The 20,141-nt window shown below is 35.7% G+C and overlaps 4 protein-coding genes across 8 annotated transcripts; all 4 read right to left on the bottom strand.

The window, feature by feature from the left end:
* Positions 1 to 967: 967 nt before the first annotated feature.
* On the bottom strand, positions 968 to 6,923 carry LOC130742877 (G-type lectin S-receptor-like serine/threonine-protein kinase At4g27290). Of its 5 annotated transcripts, XM_057594978.1 has the most exons (9): positions 6,482 to 6,917; positions 6,303 to 6,387; positions 3,989 to 5,205; positions 3,569 to 3,685; positions 2,466 to 2,626; positions 2,153 to 2,363; positions 1,761 to 1,998; positions 1,450 to 1,600; positions 968 to 1,363 (listed from the first exon to the last, which is right to left on the bottom strand). In XM_057594978.1, exons 2-9 carry the CDS (start codon positions 6,344 to 6,346, stop codon positions 1,058 to 1,060), a joined length of 2,445 nt encoding a protein of 814 aa, XP_057450961.1. In that variant the 5' UTR covers positions 6,347 to 6,387; positions 6,482 to 6,917; the 3' UTR covers positions 968 to 1,057. The 5 variants fall into 5 exon arrangements, 4 of the variants coding, with proteins under 4 accessions (XP_057450961.1, XP_057450958.1, XP_057450959.1 ...); XM_057594975.1 differs by having other exon boundaries at positions 6,303 to 6,918; XM_057594976.1 differs by lacking the exon at positions 6,303 to 6,387.
* A 20-nt stretch (positions 6,924 to 6,943) lies between these two features.
* Positions 6,944 to 7,644, bottom strand: LOC130742884 (calcium-binding protein PBP1-like). Its single transcript, XM_057594985.1, has one exon. The coding sequence runs from the start codon at positions 7,418 to 7,420 to the stop codon at positions 7,052 to 7,054; it is 369 nt and encodes a 122-aa protein (XP_057450968.1). The 5' UTR covers positions 7,421 to 7,644; the 3' UTR covers positions 6,944 to 7,051.
* Positions 7,645 to 11,462: 3,818 nt separating this feature from the next.
* On the bottom strand, positions 11,463 to 15,081 carry LOC130742878 (G-type lectin S-receptor-like serine/threonine-protein kinase At4g27290). Its single transcript, XM_057594979.1, has 7 exons — positions 13,680 to 15,081; positions 13,234 to 13,356; positions 12,888 to 13,045; positions 12,606 to 12,816; positions 12,280 to 12,517; positions 12,035 to 12,182; positions 11,463 to 11,934 (listed from the first exon to the last, which is right to left on the bottom strand). Exons 1-7 carry the CDS (start codon positions 14,941 to 14,943, stop codon positions 11,635 to 11,637), a joined length of 2,442 nt encoding a protein of 813 aa, XP_057450962.1. The 5' UTR covers positions 14,944 to 15,081; the 3' UTR covers positions 11,463 to 11,634.
* A 3,890-nt stretch (positions 15,082 to 18,971) lies between these two features.
* LOC130743547 (uncharacterized) lies at positions 18,972 to 19,814 on the bottom strand. Its single transcript, XM_057595793.1, has one exon. The coding sequence runs from the start codon at positions 19,812 to 19,814 to the stop codon at positions 18,972 to 18,974; it is 843 nt and encodes a 280-aa protein (XP_057451776.1).
* Between the last annotated feature and the right edge of the window lie 327 nt (positions 19,815 to 20,141).

Raw genomic sequence — 20,141 nt, 5'->3', positions numbered from 1 at the left:
CATCTAAAGAAAAAAAAGGTTAAGCAATAGTGTCGAATATGTGTTGATAAAATTCTCTCCGTGCAGCTTGCTGAAAGATATATTGTAACATACAGGGAAACAGTAATGTTGGTGTCAAAAGTTTACTTAGCACTCCATTTCTACTTACACTTATGAGAGATAGAAGAAAAAGAAGAGAAATGGGAGATATAATAAATAATGAGATAGCTAAGAAAAGAAGAAATGATAGGAAGATAAAGTGACTTAAAATGTTATCGAAGATACAGTGAAGTGTGAATGACTCAAAACCCATTGGTGTTAGGCAGGTAAAAATAACATTCTCAGACCTATAGACAGGAAAAAGCCATGTTTGTATCATGGATGATTAAATTGATCAGTTTCTCTAAAATGCAGGGTGAATTTTAGAAGATATATTGTAAAATGAACAAAATAAAGTAATATAAATCATACAGGAGGGTCATTCAAAATGTCTATTTGTTTTGGTGGTTTCATATGTGAGGGGAATAAAATAATGGTTTGAATAATGGTAGCCTGGTCCTTGAAGTTTTCAACTTTTGATAGCTCCTGAATTCTAATTTTTTTTTTTATAATTGGTAGCCTAGTCCTCTGAGTATTGTTGTTCAGACATACAATGCAGTAGCTGTAAGAGGGGTGCTAGTAACTCACTCTTCATAGAATTCAAGATGATCATTTCTTTGTTATATCTTCTTTGAAGTAAGACTATGAACTGCAAAATTTATTCCAGAAGTCACACCCACGCCTCTGGACATATGGTTTGGGAGCTAATCTCATACTGTATGTGTTGGGCAACCTGGATTGCACGCAATGATCTAATTTTTAAGCAACAACAGTCTTTTGATGATGATCTGATTTGGTGGATTGAAGCAGTGTAGCGTGGAAGGATTGCGCTTACTCCTCTAAACTATTTCTGCACAATTTAATTGATATAAAACTGCCAAGAGCCAGCTCGAAAAGGAAAAATTGATATAAAACAATTTAATTGCGCTTGTTCCGGCCAATGTTCATAATAGATTAGTTCAGAATAGAAAATGTTCCACTACCGGGGCTCTAACATGGTAACACTTATTTCATTGGTTGAAGAAGATGGATGCTTGGTGGAGGAATCAGCTTCAAGAAAGGACTTGTCAATAAGGAAAGCAGGTTCCTTGGGTTGAGGCAAGGCACTCTCGCTGCTCAACATCACAACCACAGTTGACATGTTTGGCCTATCCTCAGGATGTTGTTGAACACAGAGAAGACTGATATGGATGCAACGCAATGCTTCTGATAGATCAGATAAATATTTCTCCATGCGCGGATCGATCAAATCCAAGGGTTTGTTCTCTTTCCAAAATCTCCATGCCTAAAAGGTATAAAAGACTTGTCATTCCAATGTTTGTGTTACTTGTGTTAGTGAAAAGTAAAAACAAACAACACCATTTCACTTACATGTCCAATAAGGTCTATACTGTTACTTGAATGAGAAAACCCTCTGTTCTTCTTTCCAGTTACTATCTCCAGCAATATTACACCGAAGCTGAAGACATCAGATTTTACTGAGAATAGGCCATGAATCGCGTATTCAGGTGCCATATAACCACTGAACAAAATCATTAAAGATATCGTTTAGGTCACTATTTGGTATTGATAAATGCAAATTACAAAATAATTAACTTATACCATGTTTGGATCAGCTTCTTCACATAATTGATTCTGACTTTAGAATCAATTGTAAAAAGATCTCCAAAACATGCACTTACTATGTCCCGACCACCCTCCTCGTGTTTCCTTCAGTCTGATTTCCTCCAAAAGTTCTAGCCAAACCAAAATCGGATATTTTTGGGTTCAACTCACTGTCAAGTAAGACATTACTTGCTTTAAGGTCTCTGTGTATTATTCTCAACCTAGAATCTTGATGAAGATACACAAGTCCTCGGGATATTCCACATATAATGTTGAAGCGTTTAGGCCAATCCAAAACTTCACCTTTTGCATGATCTGGAAAGAATAATGGTATTACTAACTCAATCCCAGAAAACACATACCAATAATTGCAGCAAAAAGACAGAAAGGGTCCTAATATGAAGGAGAAAATGGGGAAGGAGAATTCTAAGAGAAAATGAAAATGAAATTGAAAAAGAGAGATCTGAACCGAAGATAAAGAAGTCCAGGCTTTTGTTGGGCATGTATTCATAGATAAGCATTTTCTCCTCTCCTTGAATGCAACAACCAAGAAGCTTAACCAGGTTTCGATGCTGAAGTTTCGCAATCAATATGACTTCATTCTTAAATTCATTGAAGCCTTGCCCAGAACTTTGTGAGAGCCTCTTCACAGCAATTTCTTGTCCATCTGCTAGGGTACCCTATAATTTTCTCATACATGTGCAACAGGTAAACAAATAAATAACAAGATAAGTTCCAAGTTTTTATGTTCATCAAACCATTTTGCTGCATAATTACCCTACCCTGTATACTACTCCAAATCCACCTTCTCCAAGCTTATTGTTAATTGAGAAGCCATCAGTTGCTTTGGCAATCACAGCAAGGTCAAAGAAAGGAAGCTGCAAGTCTTCATTCTCGCTTTCTTCGTTATTCTGTACCCTCAAGGTGTCCTCTGTTTCATCAACTGTAAAGAGATAATGACATGCCATTAAGCGGCATCACTAGTACATCATCTAGATTGTTTTCAAGAAAAAAAATAAGCACCCCTTTTGAGGTTTTAGTCCATCAAAATATTGAGAATATCTGCTTCTTTTAATGTCTGTGATTGACAGTAAATTACAAGCAATCAAGCACAAATCACATTATGGTCCTAGCAACAGCTTAAATTAAAATCTGCAGCTACAAAAAGAAAGTGTACATACTGAGCTATTAATCAATAGCCCAGCCTAAAGGAGGGGTTAACTCACAAGTCCATTAATCAAAAATGCTTAGGACGTTGAGTATTGTACATACTGATCTATTTATCAATAGTTGGGCCTAAATGAGGGGTCACGTCACAAGTTCATTAACCAAAAATGTTTAGGGCATGGAGAGGTGTACATACAGAGTATTTATCAATAGCTTGGCCTAAAGGAAGGGTCAATATAGCAACCACCCGCTTTACACAAGCTCAGTAGCCGACCTAGGCAGACGAAAAGCAAGGGGCCAGGGGAATCATAAACCCCAAATTAATTAGCCAAACCGTAACCCTCAAATTAACTAAGTAATCATAACAAATGTGAAACAGTCAGTAACTACTCTAAATCTACTTAAAGGACAAAAGATCTTCATCTTCACTCAAACACTACCTGGGAACTAGGCTTACTGTCTTAATTGATTGGTCTGACCCCAAAGAGTTTGGAGAGAACAAAAAGGAAAGAAAATTGGTGAGTGGATGTTTATAAAAACTGTTAAGCCTCTTGCATGGTACTATATATAAGATTTTGACTAGTCCCCTACATGATAATAATAATAACATGTTTAAAACTTTAGGTAAACTAACTATCCAAACTCATAAGAATTTGATTGATATTATTGTTCTGTATGTCACTGTCAATTGTCATTAAAATAAGTGTAAGAAAGCTACCTCTGGACTTCTTCATCCTCTTGCAAACATAGTACAACAAACCCAGAATCACCATAAAAACAGCGGCTGCAATGGTGATTATTGCCACCACCTTAATGTTATGTTCCCTTTTCACCCCTTCATGATTTACACAGAAGTGAGCAAACTCAGTTATGAATCTTTGAACAAGAAAGTTATGCTAAAACAGATTAGGATTCTCTCATGATGTGAAACACTGTGCCTATTTCTCTCTTCATAAATATTCAAATGGTGCCACATATTTTATATATATGCAGAGAGAGATAAGCACAATATTTCAACACGAGGATGTTTTCACATGAGACGGAGCAAATACAGTAGTAATCAGTAGGGATAAAAATTCAGAACAAAGCCTGAACAAGTCAATACAATACCAAAACTTGAGAGTGACCATAACCTTACCTAACTCTGATATTTTAGTCCGAATATACAGGTCCTGAACACCACCAGAAAATTGTCTAATATCCCTGAGATCACCAAACCACAACAAGCAGCCACTGCCTCCATTTCGAACATCTGAATTTGCATAAGCTTTACAGGAACAGTTCTCCAAGCATTTACCCCTGCATTCATTGGTATTCATCCTCTCATTGACCCAAGAATGAGAAGTATCTGGATATTTCACCCCACTAAATTTCAAAAACCCATTTTGGCTCTTATCCTTGCAGCTCCATTGTTGAGTGAGTAAACATCCTTCAGTCCAGTCCATATTGTCCCAATTTTTTTGTGATCTTGGCATAAACCCTGTTAAACATTGGCACACTGGCGAGTCGCCTATGATGCAATTTCCATATGGTCCACAAAGATTGTAGAAATCACAGTTATCTCTAGGCACTGATGCATAAATTCTCCAAGTTTTAGCCTCTTGGATCCATATGTACCTCTGGCGAGTATAACTGGTTTGGTTCAGAACAACCCTTGAAATCATAGACTTATTCCTGAGGCTGTATGTGTAGTACACCTCATCCTTGTTGGAGACAAATTCAAACTCAAAAAGTGGATTGTTCTTCAGTTCTGGCGCGCCACTGAATCCAAGGCCATTCCATATACCGCCACGGTAGTATTCTTGTGAGCCCTTCCACATCATTACTTGAGGAACACCTTCAAGTGAGATACCCCATTTGAAATCACCAGGCGATGGATCATCCCAATTCTTCCAAGCCGATACACGCCTATCAAGATCAGTCTTCAAGTCCCAACCCAGTTTCATTCCTGGTAAGAGTGTACCACAAGGATAATCAAAGCTCTGCCACAAGTAGTTTTGAGGATCTTCATCTCTTTCATCCCTCAAAACTAAATTCCCTGAATTTAAGAGCTGAACAATGGGATTGAGAGCCTTCTTTCTTGACTCTGCTGACCAAATCAGAGTTCCATTGTTGTTAACAAGCACAGGATTGCCCTCACTGTTGATATGTAACATACTAGAGTTGTCTTTCACTGGGTTGGATCGGTTGGCAACCCAGACAACAGTCTTAACTGGTATTGCCTTGTACCATATTCCCAAGAACCGGTTTGCCGAACTTCCTGGGCTGAAGAAACCAAATTCAAAGCTTCCATCTGCAGAAACTAAGGTCTTGCCTTCAGAAAGTGATTGAGATTGGGATATGGAGTCAGCTGCACTGGAGGTAAAAGAAAAGAACAACAGAATCTTAGTAAGAACAAAAATAAGAGGAAAATATTTCATGGCTTTACATCCCTGTAGTTCCATGCTTCCATATATCCTTATTTTGTTATACTCTAATAGTACTTTTTAGCGCCTCCCCACCTCAATTTTTTCACATCTTATCACTGATTATATCTTTCTTTCTTTTCTCTCTCTCTTTTGAGTCTTTTCTTTATCAGTCAGCTTTCATTTCATGTGTGTACACTCTTTGGTGTATATGGTAGCTGAAGATTTTCACAATATCTTGAGTAACGAACTTGGTGATGATTTTGTGCAGGCATTGACCATTCTTAGACATACCCGTGTCTTTGTGAGAATTTCTGTGACTTTTATTAGTCCTCACGTCCTTTCAATAGAAAACTATTGTAAGGCAAACCCTGGTCGTCAATATCTCAATTGTTAGTCCACGTATCCTTTCTGTGTGGCAGCCTTGTTAGGCTCACAAGTCACAAAGTGGCAGTCAGTATCAAAATGGAAAGTAGTAAGGAAAAAAACTTCATCAACACCCCAAATTTACCCACATATATAGTAATATATGAGAAAGAGATGTGATAAATGAAATGATGGAAAAATAAGAGAGATATGAATATGAAGAAAAATTGACTGAAAATGAAATGGAAAAGAAGAAAGAGCGAGTGAAAATGAAATGGAAAAGAAATTCGGTCTAAATATATCAAAAGTATGTTTATCTTTTTCCAGCTGAAAAGAACAGCCAATCAAGGATGACCATGACTTTGATGATTCAATAATTTAGAAATATAGTATTACAGTTTGCATCTCAGTGAGCCACCTCATTGTTGGTTCTTTTCAGACCCACTCTTCTTTCATCCTAATTAAACTTAAGTATGAACAAGGAGATAGACACATAAAATGCAAGGACAGAAACATCCTGCAATTAATTGCCTCTTTTGCTATTACTGCTTCCTTAGATTCACCATTCATATTTGAAGGCTGAAACAATTGTTTCATTCAAGAAACACAAAGGGTTTTTAGGCATGGTTTCAAATTGCAGAATGCAACCACAATTGCAGCAGCAACGGGTTTTGGAGTTACCGTATCTGCATCAGGACTGCAATTGCGGTCACATCAACCTGCATCTGTGTCCGTAATTCCGTGATGCAGCGGCAACCAGCAACCACTACAGGTAAATGCATATTTGCCAAATGAAGTTGCTAATGCATCAATAATTCAAGATGAACAAGTCAAGAAACGGAAGGTCAATAAAGGCCTACCTGAGCACAGCCAGAGTCCACACGAGTTTATCAGACCTCCATACCAAAGCTTTTGAAAACAATACTTCCTCAGTCACACTTTTATTGACCATAAAGACTGCAATTGATTAGTGATACATGGAAAAACCTCTAGCTTCCTTTAGTTCTTTGGTTTACTCCAAGTCAAATCTTCACAACTTTATTAGCTTTTCTAGACCAATTGATCTCAACTCTCAAGACCTTTACAGGTAGCCACTAATTTGGACTGAATCTCAACCAGTTCAGAATAAATCTGTTTAGTTAGGACTGAAATAAGAAATGCACCCAATCATCAATTTTCAAAACAGTAAACAAATTGAATAAACTAAGAAAAATTAGAACTTTAAGGTATATAATCATCAATTTTCAAATCCACATTTCATTCCAGAATTTGGGTATATAAACATTGAACTCAACAACAGAATATAGTATACACATTAAAAATATCAAATGAATCAATTCTATTTCTTTACTGCAAATTTCATTCCATTACATTTTTTGGGAAAATGGCCCAAATTGACAACAAATTGAAATTAAAAAGGGTGAGAAAAATTACAAAAAATCTTTCATTTCTTGCTCAAGCACTTGCTCCAACCACATCTGAGACCTTTCCATGAGTTCAGGACTCAGTCTAAACATCAAGACACAAAACTCCATCTGACTTAGAGCCCCATCACGATCAAAATCACCTTCCACGATCATGGAACGAAGATCCTCATCACTGAGGTCCTGTAGCCCAAGAAAATGGGCATTCCTCTTGAGACTATCAAAAGTAATGACCCCTTTTTCTGCATCCATCAAGAGGTTAAACCCGTTGCAGAGCTCGTCTATTAGGCCATCACCTCCTAGCTTGTTGGCCATGAGAGGTAGGTGGTCTTGGAACTGAGCTTGTTGTTGGTGGGAGTTTGGTGTAGTAGCCATGGTTATGGAGAATGAATATGAATGAATGAACTCAAAGGTGAAGAAGAAGAAGAAGAAGAAGAAGAGAGAGTGATGATGATGATGATGAAGGGAACATGTGTGTGTGGTGTATATATATGGGATGAAGAGGGAAAAGGGGAGGAATGTTGTGTGGATTTTCTAGGAAGGAGAGAGGTAAGAGAAGAGATTCATGGAAGACAACTAAGGTACAGGTCAGGAAGGTAGCAACTTGGTCAGACAAGAGACACGGTTCACTTTCGAGTTTGGAGTTTGGAATGTGACTTACTTGCCTCACTCTTTCGTAGAACCTTCTTTCTAGGATGGTTCACTTGTAAATATTATAGTATGCATATGCTGGTATGCACTGACGTCATATGTGTTACTTCATGCATTAACTACTATTCAATGATGCTTTACTTTTTTAATTTCATTTTCATTTTTAGTTTACGGGGTGTCTAAATGACTCTACATATTTTTTATTTTTTCTCTATACATTTTCTATTACATCATGCGCATATCGTGTCACTAAATTGTCTCATTTCTATTCCAACTATCTGAGGTGCAACTGAAAATTGTGTTAAAAAAACATTATTGGTTTGAAAAAACAACTATTTATTGATTCTACTAGATGTGAATGTTGGAGTAAGCATGTCATTCTTGCATATTCAATTTTGTTCTTTAATCTCAACAAGATTTTCATTAATAAATATTTCATACACCATTTACTCTTTATGAATATGAATATGGTCATTTGTTTCAAAGTCTTACTTTATTAAGTGACCCGTAGATATTACTCTAGCTACATATGAGAGATAATTCTCATCTACATCACTCTCGTACCTCCACGTAATTCTTGTTATATTCAATTATCGTCTTTATAAATTAATCGTCGAGTTCAAAAAAAAATAATCATAATTTATATGTGATGTTTAACTACAACTAGCTATCGTATGAATCACAACTAGCTGTCATATGAATCCTAGTGATGGTACTTATATAGAGAGAGTTCTACACTTTTTCCTTTTTCACTCGCTTTTTTTTTTAGATAAGCAACATGAATAATGCTAAAAGAAGCACAAGGAGTACTTCAACTTAATACAAATAGGGAAAGAGGAGAAAGAAAAATTGAGAGTATCAGCTTTACAGAAAAACCAAAATGAACCCTCTGCTAGTATAAGACCCACCACCTCCCACCACCTCCATGAAAACAGATTAAAGAACACATGCCTCATTAAAATCTTACCAGAAAAAACCCGTTGGGAAACTCCAGTGTTTCTCACACTCCCTCTTAATGTGCCACCCACGCTTGCTCTCGTTCTCGTGTCACAAATACATGCTCATCTCTCTACACGTTGCAAATCGCATTGAAAATCCCCTTCTTCTCCTTGTTACAGTTTTTACCCGTAGGCCGTAATCACATGTCGCTCAATGCAATGCAGGTTTCGGTTAGAGTTCTCCTCTCTATTTATCTTTCTGGCATTGCAGCTCGAAGCCTGTTTTCACTGACCATGCCCTAATATGAAGTGGGAGGATCAAAGAAGTTGTCACTTGTCACTAATATATATGGATCGTAAGTTTCTCCTCCCTTATTTTCTTTCTGACATATCTGTTTCTTTCCATTATTTAGATTTCTATGACTTCTACATATGGTTATTATTTGATTTGATATTTGTAAAACAACCCATTATTGGAAAAGCTTGGCTAAGAGTCACATCATGAATGATTTTACATTATATTCGAACATGCCCCTTCACGCAAGAGCTTGAGTTTGAAACGTGGACAATGCACAGGTCCACATATACCATGTGCTAAAATTCATCTTTTTATTAGAAGAGTTGAGGGCGGCAATGATCGAACTTTAGACCACACTTTAATACTATGCCGAACAACCAATTATCCCAAAAACTTAAGCTTTAGGTACAAGTCACATAAATAGTTTTATATTATATTCTAACAATAATGAACCACCTTAATCCCACTCATCAAATGTTTTTCCTTAATTAGTCATCTACAAGGGAGGTTTAGGACACTTAAACTGGGATGAAGCCAGTGTAATTTTTCTATTTGATAAGAACCTCCTATTTTTCCAATCTGGAGTGTTTTTTTCCAATTTATTTTGAAATTCACTAAACTGTGATCTCAGTTTGAGATAAATCTGCTAATAGCTTTTTAAACCATTCAGATGTTACTAAATCTTTGGCAGGACGTTTGTGATTTACAGTTTGTCTATTATCTTCTATGTCTAACTTATAACACTTAGGTACTAGCCGTTTTATCAACTATGGAACCTTATTGATTTTCTCTAATGCATATATGCATATGCCAGAGATGATTTATTATGGGAAACCCCCTGAATTTGAAGAAACATGAGCTGGAAAATGGTATTTATGTGGATTTTCTGTTACATATAGAGAGTTCTACATTCTGTTGTTCATCATAATATCATATCAATTTTACCACAAGAGAGTTTTGGAAACTGAGTAGAATTTTTTTAGTTATGCTATGATTTGACATCTTTATTCACTAGGCAGGATTTCTGTATGCAGCTGAAACTGGAATTTGAAGAGGTCCTTAGCTCTGAAGTTGACATGTCATTAGCGAAGACATCTTACCTTTTGCGAACATGGTTCCCGTGAAAGGATTTTTTTTTGACATGTAGCCAACTCCTTTAGACTCCTGTAATAAACTAGTGATTGCTTGGTCCCTTTTTTGTATAGCCTGTAGATCCTGTGAAGTCCATAGTGTAGATGGAACCCATGAACCTTTCAAATCGCTTGAATATATTGATTGGGTCATTTGTGAAGCTTTTTTCATGTGTAATTAAGTTCTCTATGGTAGATGCTAAGAGGGACACTAACACCCTTGTTAACTGACACTAACACCCTTCCTGCTATTCAATTGATAAGAGGGACACTAACACCCTTGTTACTAATTTAGTTGGTGCCTCTATCCTCTAAAATATAGACTGGTTTTAACATACAAATACAAAATAGTAACTTAAAAGGAGAGTTCATTGAAATTATGAATTTGTAACTAACATGTCTGCCCATTTTTTCTGTCACTTCGGGGGCTTCATGTACGGGCACCATGTTTTCACACCCCAGAACGAAGGCCTGTGATCTTCTTTCCAAACTTACCGCTTCCATACACGTTAGTATGTGAATTTTTCTTCTGAGATTTGATACTGAATGAGGCTTCTGGATTTTGGGCAGTCAATTAGGTTTAGAATGCTGAATGTAATCCCTTTCACTGTTTGTTATCTACCCTGAGTTTTGAGTTCTGGAAGCTGCATTTTCTCACCTGTACCCATTCTTTTTTATTTTTAAAAAAATTACAGTCATCATGAAACAATGAATTTGTTAACATTGCATTTATTTTTCTTAACATTGTGAAATTAGTTTTTATTGATAGGCAAGCAGTTGAAACTGTGAAACTCACCTCTGAACTTACTAAAGTTCATGCGGAGCTTAAAAACTGGGAAAAAGATTTGATTGAGCACAAGGGAGAACTTGAAGATGCATGTACTGAGGCTAAGTTTCGAAATGAAATGATGAGAATGGCTTATCTTGTTTCAGGTACTCTTACTCTCAATCTCATTAATAATTGAGACAGAACCATTACTCTTTTCTAGCATAACTTTTGATTTGCATGAAATGGTAGCTGTGGAACAATAAATATAGGAAGATTGTATACGTGTGTCAACATTGAGAAATCATGCTGATAAGACTCTAGTGTAGTCTTGACATAAGCTCTTGATATACAAACTTCATTAGCATGCAAGTTTCTGTTGTAAGAAAAGGTATGTCTTGCCAAAGATTGTTTCTTTTCTGCTTCTACACCAAAAAGAAAATTATATAGAAAGGGGTGGGCATTTGGTGAAGCACAAGCAGGTCACTTTGAGATTAAATAGCAAGGTATTGACTATTACATGTAAATCATTTCCCATTTTATTACCCATACAATGAGCCTAAGTTTGCATATTAAGAAAATCAGATTTTTGCTCATCCCGTTACTAATTAGAGTACCAATGACAAGAAGGAGATAGTAATATAGTGAAGTTTTCTATACTCAAACACCTTACAGATTTGTATTCATCGTATACATTGAGAAGGAAACCTATTTTGTTTGCATTGAAGCCTAAGCCTATTAAACTCCGTAGTATTGAAATCTTCTATCTTCAAACTGTGTCTCATTCCCTGTCTCACCAGTATAAACTATCTCGGTTTTAACAATGACATGGAAATCTCATTGTTAGAATGTAGCTTACTATGTTCTAATGAAGAGCCTAGGTGACGCGGATAAAAGGCGGGTTCCTTTGGTCTTGGCAATGGTTTCTCACCATTCAGCATAAGAACTACAGCTGACATGTCTGGCCTATCCTCTGGTCTGTCTTGCACACATAGAAGTCCAGTCTGAATACATCTCAATACTTCTTGTTCAGCTAGAGCAATTGAGTCGCCTAGAGATTCATCTATCAGCTCCAGTAACATTTGTTCGCACCACAGTCTCCATGCCTAAAGAAAAAGAAAATCCAAATTTTGAGGTTTGAATTCACATTGAAATATGCAGGTGTATATAAATGGTATTTTAACTGGACTAAACCTTTAGACTTACATGACCAAGAAGGTGAAGATCATGATGGTCAAAATATCCTGTGTTTTTCTTTCCGCTAACTATCTCTAGTAAAATAACACCGTAACTGAAGACATCTGATTTCACTGAGAAATGCCCACGGGCGGCATACTCTGGAGAAATATAACCACTGCAATACAGTAAAAGAGAAAGAGCTTAGAGAAGGGAACAAGTGAATTTTTATACTTCAAAAAGTATCAAAGTCAAAACATTTTAACTATGCTTACTAAGTTCCTGCTACACTTTTTGTTTTCCCTCCAGCTTCATCTCCCCCAAAGGTTCTAGCAAGACCAAAATCTGATATTTTTGGATTCAAATTTTCATCTAGAAGAATGTTGCTGGCCTTGAGGTCTCTATGGATAATCCTTAATCTAGAATCCTCATGAAGATAGAGAACTCCTTTAGCAATTCCGCAAATAATTTGGAAGCGTTGAGCCCAAAGCAGTGAGCTCTTTCGAGTTTGATCTGACAAAATTCAGTTTAGTTAGCGTGAAGATGATTTGGTAATCTTTGTATGAGAAAATCTAGAATTGATAGAGGATAAATCTCAAACCAAAAATAAAGTAGTCCAAGCTTCTATTAATCATGAATTCATATATCAAGATTCTCTCATCATTTTGAATGCAACATCCTAGAAGTTTCACAAGATTTCGGTGCTGAAGATGGGCAATTAGCTCAACTTCATTAATGAACTCTTTTGGTCCTTGTCCTGAGTTATCGCATAGCCGCTTCACTGCTATATCTTGCCCATTTATCCAAGTACCCTGAGACCATTATCTAGAATGTTATGTGGGAAGCTGAATCCAGTGGCAGGATATAAATATGATCATATTACCTTGTAAACCGGTCCAAATCCACCTTCTCCCAATTTGTTGTTAGTGGAGAAGTTATTAGTTGCTTTAGCTATGGTTGATAATTCAAATATTGGTATGTCAATGGATTCATCCTCTTTGTTGTCTGGGTCACTCTTCCATCTAAGTATTTGGCTCTTTCCTGTAAGGGTAGGAGAATAATTGTAAACAAATGACACTGCATTGTAAGTTCTACAATTAGAATAGTAAAACTTTATAGTTACCAAATACCAAATCTTAAAATCTTATCAGAATATATTTCAATCGTTAGATAAATTATTATTTTACTGCAGTATGAGCCTAAATCAGTTAAAAAACCTAGATAATTACCTGACTTCTTAAGTTTCTTCTTCCAAAGTAAGGCCATACCCAGTATTATCATGGCCCCTGCAAATATAGAACAGCCTACCAGAACCCCTGCAAGCTGCATCTTGTTCAAGCCCTTGTTATGTTCTGAGAGATTAAAAACATTGTTAGTGAACATTCAACACACCAAAGTTTGAGCAGTTCAGAAATGCTATAGGCATTAAAAGCACATCTTCACATTGAAAGTAGATAGCAATTAGATGCTTCTTGTGCAAATATATTTTTATGACACCGGTGACCTCAATCGTACTTTTTCATGTTTTGATTTCTATATTGGATGGAATTTATAACATGCATCCCAGAAACTGTGTGCAATGAACATTGTGGGCAGCTTAGTTAGGCGTTTGAATATAAATGTTTGACGTCAATATTTATTGGCTAATCAAATTTGAGGAAGTTGATGTAAATACCATATTCTGAAGCCGCCACTCTTATATACAGGTCTTGTCCTCCAGAGTTCAGTTTCCTCAGGTCCATGATGTTATTGAACCAAAGCAAGCAGCCACTCCCACCATCTCTGATATCTAAACTTGCATATGCTGAGCAAGAGCAGTTTTTCAGACAGAATTTTTCACATTCCTCAAGCTTCATGCTCCTATGAAACCATGATGCCGACGTATCAGGTAATTTCATTTCAGCATACTTTAGAAAGCCATCATTAGGGCCATGCTCTAAGTTAACTCTGCGAACACACCCATCATCCCACCTTTGTGAATTCCAGTCTTCTTGAGATTTGGGAATGAAACCGGGAAGGCATTCACATAACTGTGTGGCATTAGAATCACAATTAGAATTAGCACCACAAAGGCCATAATTTTCACACTGGTCTGAAGGACCAGCAAACAAAAACTGCCAACTCTTTGTCTGATCTGAGAGTATGTAACGTGCCGATTGGCCTGATGTAGTGAGGATGAATCTTGTAATAGTTGACTTGTTAAGAAGTTCATATCCATACACTACTTCCTGATCAGTTATTACAAAGGAGAAATTCAATGATCTGTACAGTGTTTGAGATGGAATTCCAGAATAAGTATTCCCATTCCATGGACCTATTCTGAAGAATAACTTGTCCTCCTTTGTAACCACTAATTGAGGATAACCGCGAGTGTCTATGTGGTATGAATACTCACCTGCAGCAGGATTTTCTGTGTCTTTCCAAGACACAAGAGATGTATACTTACCATTTTTCAAGTTACTTCGAATTTTCATTCCGGCAAGCAATGTGTCCCCAGGAAGATCAAAACTTTGCCATAGAAGATTCTCTGGGTTGCTTTCTTCTCTCACAACAAGGTTTCCACTCTCCAAGAGCTGCACAACTGGTTTCTTTGCAGTTGTTGATGTATTGGAGGACCAGACCAAAACATTTGTGGCATCAAGAATAACTAGATTTCCTCCATCAGTGACATTCAAAATTCCTGAGGAGTTTCCTAATGGGGAATCTCTGTTTGCTACCCACACAAATGTTCTTGGAGAAATATCCTTGTAACATATACCAAAATATTGCCTATTTGGATCTCCAAAGTTGAAGAATCCAGCTTCAAAAGACCCTTCTGCTGAAACTAGAGTCTTGTCATCTTTGACAGATTGTCCTGGAACAATGGTGTCTAGCGTGTCGATGCTTGGCATGAAATGGAGCAGAAAAGAGCACAAAACTAACACCTTGAAGCTTTCCATTCACTATCTCCTAGCTCCTAGTTCAGTGGTTGGTTAATTTGTGGTTAGAACGTCGGTCAAATTTCTACTTCAAATTTGGCTACAAGCCAAAATCTTCTAAAGTCTGCAAAAGAATTGCCTCTAGTCAATAGTTGTCTGTGCCTGATCTAGAATGAAAACCAAAGATTTATATTTTTTCATATTTTTCAACATCAACATCATACAACAATTATTGGTATCAGGATCCTCCCATGTGGAAACTCTTATGTTGTTGATATTTAGTGCTTATCTTTTCTCTTTATATGTAATAAATAGGTAGAATCCTTTAAATATTTTTGATTAACGATGTAGACACAATGTTACATTTGATATTGTCATGTGATATGATGTGATATGAGTAGATGGTAGTCCAACTTATTGCTTGCCATCAACCCAAGTCATAGATATTAACTAACCACCTTTATTTAGGTGGGGAAATTTAATACAGGGGAACAAACTGGCCATATTTTTGAAGCACAAAATGATAAACAAATGATATGTAAATCATAGGGAAATCTCAATTGATATACTGAGATACTTGATCATTTCAATATAATTTAATATTAATATTTTTTCTTGTTCATATTTTTGGAAAGTCCATTTACGTGAGTATCTAAAATATGCTTAGCATTGTAAACACAGAAAAAACAATATCTTAATGTGTTGCTATGCAGCACTTATCCTTTTAAATATAGGGTGCACAAGGCCGGGTAAATCCAATGAACTCACCTGATCTAATCCGATTCAATGGAAAAATCAGGTTGGATTTAGCAAATGGGTCCATCAGATGGATTTTATTACAATTCAATCATCTTCATATCGGATATCAATTTTAGTAATAATCCACCCAACCTAACCCGAAATCTAAACATATAATAGTATGATATAGTCATTTTTTTGTAAATATCATAATATTGTGTTGAATAGTATGATATAGTAAAGTACACTCACCCCTCTCAAGGTTTGTTAGAATTACATTCCACCCAATTCTTGTCTAAAATCTACACCCCACCCCATTTTATATAGATGCAAATTTAGTGACGAAAAATATTCTTCATTAATAATTAGTTATTATTTAAATTGTTAATCAATTATTTCAAAAAATATTTTCAATATAATCCAATAAATTTAAAAATGAAAACATCACAGTCCTCCTCATTCTCTCAATCGCGGTCTTCCTCCATAAATTCAAAATGCAAATTCTGCAATAGCACACCCGACCGGTTTACAAACCATATCTCGAACATAGGGAAACATGCTTGTGTTTTCATATTTGGTAATAATTCAATTTTAATCAAAATAATCTCTTTATACCTCAAATTTTGAAAATTGGATTGTAGACCCAAAAAGCAAGACAAATGGGTGAAGAAAATAGAGAAACAAAATTAAGAAATATGAAGTGGATCGGAGGTTATTAGAACCCAACGATGCGGTGGAGCACCTTTTTTAACAAAATCCAACGACATCTTAAACCAACAGAGCGTTCGCTTGCAACTTAAAGGGGGTGAAGTTCACAAGAAGTAGTTGAACATATAGCTTTGGGAATGTGCGATTCATGTTCTGTGGTTCAGGTCGCAACAAAACTTTGATGCATGGTGGTGTCATGGGGTTTCACATTCTGGGACAGTGGCCGTCGTGTTAAAGGGAGCAAAGGCTTGGTGGTGACCGTTTGTGGTGAGAAATATGATTTGGAGACAGATGGGACGTGGACTTAACAAACAGAGTGGATTGTTTTTTTAAATTTAATTCAGTAAAATTATTTTCATAAATTAATGTATGATAGTGTATATGCATTAAACTTATTTAAATTTTAACTAATTAATAATTATTTTTTATTAGTGACGAATTTGTTTTCGTCACTAAATTTTACCTTTATAAAAAATGGGGTGGAGTGTAGATTTAAAAAAAGAATGGGGTGGAGTGTCATTCTGGCAAACCTTGAGGGGGGTGAGTGTATTTTACTCTTTTAATTATTACAAGTAGTATAGAAAATTTAATGCCAATTTAATTTTTTATAGTTAATATTGTCCTCTTAAAAGTACAAATTAAAATAAAACTAATAAATATTAGAATGTCTAAAGTATATTGTATTACAATAATTTTTTACGTTCAAAAAATAGTAAAATGCACTCACCCCCTTAAGGTTTGCCAGAATGACACTTCACCCCATTCTTGTTTTAAATCTACACTCCACCCCACCTCCATCTAACAAGTTAACACCATCTAAAAAAATGCTAACGGAATATTCTTTTCCTCATAAGAATAATAATAATAATAATTAAGAACTAATAAGTAAAATAAAAAAATTATTTTTTAATTTTTTATTTAAAGTAACAAAACTTTTCAGCAATAAATATAAAGAACTTCAAATTAACTTATAGTAAAAATATTCTTAAAATGGTAAACTTCATTCGTTAAAAAATATAACTTCTTTAGAACCAAAAAATTTATTCTCTTTTTAACTCAATTAATTATTTTAAATATTTAATAATAATTAAAATAAAAATCATTTTTATTTTTTTATTTAGAGAATTTAAATACTATAAAAAAATTATCAATAAATACAAAGAAATTTCAAATTTATTTATGATGAAAATATTTTTTTACTATTTTATGAATCTACGTTTTTGTAGTGTGTTGCTCTAAATAAGTTATATTTTATAACAATGGATGCACTGGATCTCGAAGTTACTATAATAACGAAGATATCCCGAAGAAAAAAAAAAGTTTGCAAACCCTATTAGACACTAGAGAATTATTTTCATTTTCCCAAAGGTTACTATTTTTTTGTTTGACCATTCTCTCATACATGAATTATAGTTTATGAAGATCATTAACGATTGTTGAGTTAACTCTGATTAATAAAAGAGTCAATATAATAATGGCAATATTCATAATTTGAAGATTAATTAAGATTAGTTTATAGTTAGTCATATTTATTCTCAAAATCTGAAAAATTTAGGACTATTCCATACATTTCACCCTTAATTTAAACTATAACAAAAATAAAATAAAAATTCACTTTTTTAACGAATGAACTATACGTTAATTTGAAGTTCCTTTGTTGAAAAGTTTTGTGACACTAAATAAAAAATAAAAAATGATTTTGTTATTTTACTTATTAGTTTTTAATTATTATTATGAGGAAATGAATATTCTGTTAGCATCTTTTTAGATGGTGTTAACTTGTTAGATGGAGGTGAGGTGAAGTGTAGATTTAAAAGAAGAATGAGGTGGAGTGTCATTCTAACAAACCTTGAGGGGGTGAGTGTATTTTACTCTAATTTTTTTATATAAGAATATCTTACCTTGAAAGATGAGGTCTTGCAATTAATACACCAATTATCATCTCATCTGTATATAGGTGGGGGATGCATTTGGTAGAAGGGATTTTAAATGATAGAAGGGATTTAAATGGTTTTTTTTATAACTTAAATGAGAGGGATCCGTTGAAAAAAATAATTAAATATCTTTTTAGTCCATGTAAAATAGTAGTAGAGATTAGAGGATTTAAATTGGTCAAGCAACGTGTTTACTTTTTAGTAGATGACAATTTTGATTTGATGAATAATTTTGGAAGATAAAGCAAATTTGATTTGGCAAATGAATATTGATTGCCATGACTTGCTGCTAGCATTTATATAGTGGGTCACGCGATACTCTCCCGCAAATATTGTCTGCAGTAGATACATCACTTGCTTAAAAAACAAATTGCTGAATCAATATGCCTAATTAAATAAAATTTTATTAAATCATCATTTTTGGTCTACTTTCCTATTGTGACAAAAAAAATTATCATTTTGAATAATTTTGGAAGATACAACAATTCTCTTGTTTTCTCTTCACTTAAAATTTTGCCACTGATATACTTTCCTCCTTATTTGTTCTCGCATCCAAAACATAATGTAAATTTGTTACAAGCGCATTAAAACCTGTTTATAAAGTTCTGCTTAGTATTATTATGTTCATCTTTTATGCCCTTGGCCTTTTTTTTTAAAGCATGATATAAATTAAGCGGGCAAAGATGCCAAACAATCAGAGTCAACAAAACGGATAGCGCCAGGCGGAACCTCCTCCACCCAGACAGATTCGCCATAGGTGGAAGCGTTCCTAGCTAAATAATCCGCCACGGAATTACCTGAGCGTCTAGTAAAAGTAAAAATAGTAGAATCAAAATGCAAACTAAGCCTACGACAATCACTAATGATAGTAGTCAAATAGTTCCTCCCAGCTACTCCTGCCCTCCAAGCCTTGAATAGTTGTAGACAATCAACCTCAAAAATCACTTGTCGGAACCCCAAGTCAATAGCTAGTGACATAGCCCAACAGAGACATGAAGCTTCAGCAAGAAGAGACGATAAAACAGAGCAAGAAGATGATGTTGCAGAAGCCATGACCTCCCCACTCGAGTTCCGCGCCACCATGCCTAGACCCACGTCTGTTGGAGCTCGAAAGGATGCATCACAATTAATCTTGATCTGGTCCAATGCTGGCCTCTTCCAAACAGCAGCCACCTGACGCGACTGTGGATGAGAAACCACTCCAATCGCAGCACTAGCGAGAGCCCCAACCTTCTGAGTAAGTTGATTGATGCTCACATGTTGCTGATTAAAAACACTCCGGTTCCTAGCCTCCCATAGCTGGTATAGCACACACTGGACCATGGCCACCACTTCTTCATCATCAATCCGCAGAATGTCTCCCCAAAACTGATGGAACGTCGGGTACCTCTCCACCCGCAAAGCTAGCGGAGACCCATACCAGACAGCTACAGCAATCGGGCAGCGGAGGAAAATATGCTCCACCGTTTCCATGTCCTGGCCGCAGAACCCGCAAGATGGATCAACATCCATGTGTCTGTGAAAAAGCTTGTCCCGCACTGGAAGAAAGCCACGAATAGCTCGCCACGCTGTCTCTTTGTACCTGGGAATAGCTGGGTTGGCCCAGAACTTCCTCCATAGGCTCGTTTTATGCCCTTGGCCTTGAATAGTGTGTTATATATATAAATTAAATAAGGTAAGTGTTTAAATAGAATATTTGTAGCTATGATTTAGGAATGATGATAAGTATAACTGGTTTGTTGTATTTGTTTGTGTTTCATTGACATTACCAGACTAAAAAACTAAAATATTTTGTGTCCAAACAGGATGTATTGATGCCTTGCACCAAAAGAATTAATC

This window comes from Lotus japonicus, chromosome 3 (genome assembly GCF_012489685.1).
Source record: "Lotus japonicus ecotype B-129 chromosome 3, LjGifu_v1.2".
NCBI classification, from domain to species: domain Eukaryota; kingdom Viridiplantae; phylum Streptophyta; class Magnoliopsida; order Fabales; family Fabaceae; genus Lotus; species Lotus japonicus.
The sequence above is the reverse complement of the archived record's forward strand: the minus strand, read 5'-3'. Positions and strand labels throughout refer to the sequence as shown.